General features: G+C 40.2%; 1 protein-coding gene across 1 annotated transcript; it reads right to left on the bottom strand.

Annotated features, from left to right (window-relative positions):
• Nucleotides 1-861: 861 nt before the first annotated feature.
• Nucleotides 862-3698, bottom strand: LOC139864762 (uncharacterized). Its single transcript, XM_071853331.1, has 5 exons — nucleotides 2429-3698; nucleotides 2085-2276; nucleotides 1441-1526; nucleotides 1102-1329; nucleotides 862-1005 (listed from the first exon to the last, which is right to left on the bottom strand). The coding sequence occupies exons 1-5, from the start codon at nucleotides 3696-3698 to the stop codon at nucleotides 862-864; spliced, it is 1920 nt and encodes a 639-aa protein (XP_071709432.1).
• Between the last annotated feature and the right edge of the window lie 1297 nt (nucleotides 3699-4995).

Below are 4995 nucleotides of genomic sequence, written 5' to 3'. Positions count from 1 at the left end.
ACACTTTCTACCATACAACATTTCATAAGGCAGCATGCCAATACTTGAATGATAGGAATTGTTGTAAGCAAATTCGATCAATGGCAGATGATAATCCCACGATCCACCATACTCTAAAACACAAGCCCTTAACATATCCTCTAAAGTCTGAATAGTTCGTTCACTTTAACCGTTAGTCTGAGGATGATAAGCTATACTAAGGTTGACACGAGTATCCAAATTTTCTTGTAGACTATTCCAGAAACTAGACACAAATCGGGAATCTCTATCTGACACAATAGACAACGGTATCCCATGTTGTGATACTATTTCATTTAGGTAAAACTGAGCTAATTTGGTCAACGAAGTTGTTTCACTAGTAGCTAGAAAATGCGCACTTTTGGTTAAAAGGTCCACTATTACCCAAGTCATATCATTTCCTTTCTGGGTTCTGGGTAGTTTTGTCACAAAATCCATGGTGATATGTTCCCATTTCCACTCTGGAATCTCTAATTGACGCAAAGACCCATACAGTTTCTGGTGTTCCGCTTTCACTTGGGCGCAAATATGACACTTTTTCACATATTGCGCGATGTTTCCTTTCATAGTTGGCCACCAATATAACACTTTCAGATCATGGTACATTTTTGTACTACCGGGATGTACAGATAATCTCGATTTATGTGCTTCATTTAAGATTAAATCCCTCAATCCTCCAAATAACTTCACCCAAACTCGTTCACGATAAGTCTTTAATCCTCGAGAATCATTCATCAATTCTTCTTTTCTTTTCACCATTAACTCAGATTTTAAATGTTCATCTTGTAATGCTTCGAGTTGAGCTATCTTTAGCCGATCCACTAAATCAGACACAATCTCAATTCACATAAACTTTACACTGTCAGCGGATTTCTTAAGACTTAACTCATTAGCCACGACGTTTCCCTTGCTAGGATGATATCTGATCTCACAGTCGTAATCCTTAATTAATTCTTGCCACCGTCTCTGACGCATGTTCATCTCTTTCTACGAAAAGATATACCGTAAACTTTTATGATTGGTGCAGATAACACAGTGCGTACCATAAAGATAATGTCTCCACAACTTTAACTCAAACACTACTGCAGCCATTTCTAAGTCGTGTGCTGGGTAATTCTTTTCACTTAATTTTAACTGTCGAGACGCATACGCAATTACACGATCTCTTTGCATTAATACACAGCCCAAACCGGATAAAGACGTATCGCAATACACAACGAAGTCGTCAGATCCTTCAGGTAAGGCTAACACTGGTGCTTTACACAATAAACTTTTCAAGGTCTGAAACACAGTTTCTTGTTCATTACCCCACTGAAAAGACACATTATTTCTAGTTAACTTTGTCAAAGAACTTTCAATATTTGAAAAATCTTTAATAAACTGTCGGTAGTAACCAGCCAATCCTAGAAAACTCTTGATTACTGTCGGATTCTTTGGCGAATTCCAATTCATCACAGCTTCAAGTTTAGACGGATCCGCTTTTATACCTTTCGCACAGATAATATGACCTAAAAATTGAACTTCACGTAACCAGAACTCACACTTTGAAAATTTTGCATACAATTGTTCACGTCTTAAGAGTTCTAACACTTGTCTTAAATGCTTCGCATGCTTGGATTCGGTTTTGGAGTAAACTAAGATGTCATCAATGAACACGATAACAAACTTATCTAAAAACGGTTTATACACCCTATTCATGAGATCCATGAAAACTTCTGGAGCATTGGTTAACCCAAACGGCATCACTAAGAACTCATAATGACCATAACGAGTACGAAATGCAGTCTTAGAAATATCAGATTCAGCAACACGAACCTGGTGATATCCCGAACGTAGATCTATTTTCGAAAAGAACGAAGCTCCTTGAAGCTGATCAAATAAGTCATCTATTCGAGGAAGCGGATACTTATTCTTCACTGTTCTTTTATTTAGTTCACGATAATCTATACACATTTGGAGCATACCATCTTTCTTTTTCACAAATAACACTGGTGCACCCCACGGCGAAGAACTCGGACGAATGAACCTGCGGTCTAACAGTTCTTGAATTTGGGACATCATTTCACGAATTTCTAAAGGAGCTAATCTATACGGAGCTTTGGCAACCAGCGTAACCCCTGGCACTAACTCGATCTTATATTCAACTTCCCTGATCGGAGGTAAACCCGACAATTCATCTGGGAACACTTCTGGATATTCAGACACCACGGGAATATCAGACACTACCTTCTTTTCCTTCTTTACATTGATCACATAGGCTAAGAAAAAGAATCACATCCCATGACCAAAGATTTCTGAGCTTTCATCATTGACAATAATGGACAACGGAACCCGCCATGATCACCACGAGCTACTACCCGTTTCCCACCGGCCACCAAAAAATAGATAACTTTCCTATCGCACTTAATACTGGCCTTATGATCTCTAAGCCAATTCATACCTAGTACTACATCAAAGCTTGGTATAGACATCACTAGGCAAGTCAAAGGGAAAAGACTACCCTCTATGTCAATAATAATTCCAGACACAAACTTTGTGACTGAAACTGTTCTACCGTCACCCTCTTCGACACTTAAGGGTTCATTCAATACACTAACAGGCACATTTAACATAGCACAAAATGTAGTTGACACAAACGAGCGATTTTCTCCACAGTCAAATAGTACACGAGCTGGCACAGAATTTACTAAGAACATACCGGTGATTACATCATCAGTATCAGTGGCAGCGTCTACTGACATCTGAAAGGCTCTATCTTCAGGTGGTGGAGGATTCTTGCACTTCTGCCCCACAGAGGAAGCAGATGATCCCCCAGCTGACACATGACGTACCCCTGACCCGGACCCCGCCCTGGAATAACTCTTTCTTGCAGCTGGACACTCTGCAGATCTGTGACCCTCTTTATGGCAGTTCCAACACACATTATTCTTAAATGAACAATCTTGAGGCTCATGTCCCACTATACCACAATGAAAACACCGTTTCGTGAATGTTGAACACTGCCCACTATGCAAAGACTTACGCGCTCTACACCATGTCTTCTGACTTCTTGACACTGATCTACCCTGGCTAGATTGCTCTTTTAGCTTAAACCGACTTAGTTTCTTTGATTGCTGGCTAGACTGACTTGCCACTGGTTTCACTTGCGACTCACTTTTAGTTTTCACACTCCTGGCCACCTCAATGTCAAATTCAGCTACCTTTGCCAACATATGCACTTGTGACAAAGTAGTAGCAAGTCTTGCAATCGTGCGATACTCAGGTCGCAAAATTTCTACAAACCGTTGCACTCTGGACTGTTCGTCAGGTATCCACTGGTGCACGAACCTTAACTTGCCCATAAAATTCTCAAACGCTTCATCGACTGTCATGTCCTCAGTCATCGTCATTTGCATGAACTCTTGCTTTAATTGATTGATATCAAATGCAGTGCAGTACTGCTCCTGGACCTTTGCAGCAAATTGTTCCCAAGTAACCTGATTAAGTTGCTCTTCGGACAACGGAGCAGTAATTGTATCCCACCAAACCATAGCTCGATTCTTTAACAGTCGGCTAGCATAAGTTACCCATAATTCTGGTTCACATTGACAGGATTTCAGTGCCCGTTTAACTTCCCTTAGCCAATTCATTGTAACAATCGGATTGCGATGACCCAAATACTCAGAGGGCTTGCAGTCCATAAACTACTTAAACGTACACTTTTTCTTCTCCTTCACCACTTGCTAAAACAAAGGAGTTTGAAATGGTTTCATCGTCGTGTACTGATATTGAAGAGGGTACTAGTATTGTTGGGAAGATTGATATGGCACCTGAGGTATAACTTGAGGTTGAGACTGGGGTGGTTGGAAAGCACTACCTGACGAACTAGATGTATACTGAGTACCAGTAAACCCTGGAGGTATCGGTGGATCACTAGCTTCAGACACCACAGTTGAATGCCTGATTTGGGTCTCTAATTCCTTCACTTTTTCTCGAGTTTCCTGTAAATGGCCTTCTAACTGTTGAACATAATCATCTGGATCACTTTCTGTACTATGTTTCACTGATGGCGCTCAAAATATTCTGGGTCCGGGAGTTACAGGGGCATCCTTATTTCTGGTCTGGTCAACCATACCTGTTTGCAAACACATCATCTCACAAAAGCTTAGTTCTAACCTGTTAGCACCTATCACTAAGTACAATCACCTAGACACATATCTCTACATTCACTTATTTCCCAATCAGATGTTTGACACGACACATTCATAAGTTTGGGAGTAAGTCACTTACACAGTGCACAAACTGCCAAACCTATGCTCTGATACCAACTTGTAACACCGTACTTTTTACATACACACATTTTTTTAAGACACTCACAGCGGAAGACTTATTAATTTACATATCATATATTAGTACATACTATATGATTACAAAAAATCACAGGTGTTACGTATTAATACAAACCATTTGACCATATTGTTTATTACAAAACATCAGAGTTATTCACTATGTCAAACATCTTCACTTGCCTTGCAAAACCCACCAAAAGTTGCTAATCCATACCTGCAGGGCAAAACACTGTGGGAGAATTAGCATAACGCTAAGTGAATGACAATATTTAGGTGGACATCACTACAAGCACCAACCACAGCTTAAAGGCACTGGTCACTAATCACATAAAGCCATACACAAGAGGACCGGCAACCCATAGCTGATCAAGTTAGAATATACCGATAGCCCACACTACTGCGTCATTGGTATAGTCTTCCAGATGTGACGCACTCGTCATTCATACTATACCACTAATCAGTAACACTTGGACCCAATACTATCACCTTAAATACACAAGGTAAACAGCATTGACCTCTTACGTCGGAATTACACCCATCGACGTTTACTGGTGCGCACATAATCACATATAGTCACAATACTGGTCACAGACTCATTACACAATCTAATTATAAGCATGGCATGGATCACTATACTTGTCACTATATA

The sequence above is a fragment of the Rutidosis leptorrhynchoides genome, chromosome 8, assembly GCF_046630445.1.
Source record: "Rutidosis leptorrhynchoides isolate AG116_Rl617_1_P2 chromosome 8, CSIRO_AGI_Rlap_v1, whole genome shotgun sequence".
Taxonomy (NCBI): Eukaryota; Viridiplantae; Streptophyta; class Magnoliopsida; order Asterales; family Asteraceae; genus Rutidosis; species Rutidosis leptorrhynchoides.
This window is presented reverse-complemented; position numbering and strand designations above follow the sequence as displayed.

Coding starts and splice junctions, on each gene's coding strand:
- LOC139864762 (XM_071853331.1), bottom strand. CDS start 3,698: ATGGACTGCAAGCCCTCTGAGTATTTGGGTCATCGCAATCCGATTGTT. Junction 2,277..2,428: donor GCTTAGAGATCATAAGGCCA/GTATTAAGTGCG, acceptor TCTTTTTCTTAG/CCTATGTGATCAATGTAAAG. Junction 1,006..1,101: donor ACGACTTAGAAATGGCTGCA/GTAGTGTTTGAG, acceptor ATCTTTTCGTAG/AAAGAGATGAACATGCGTCA.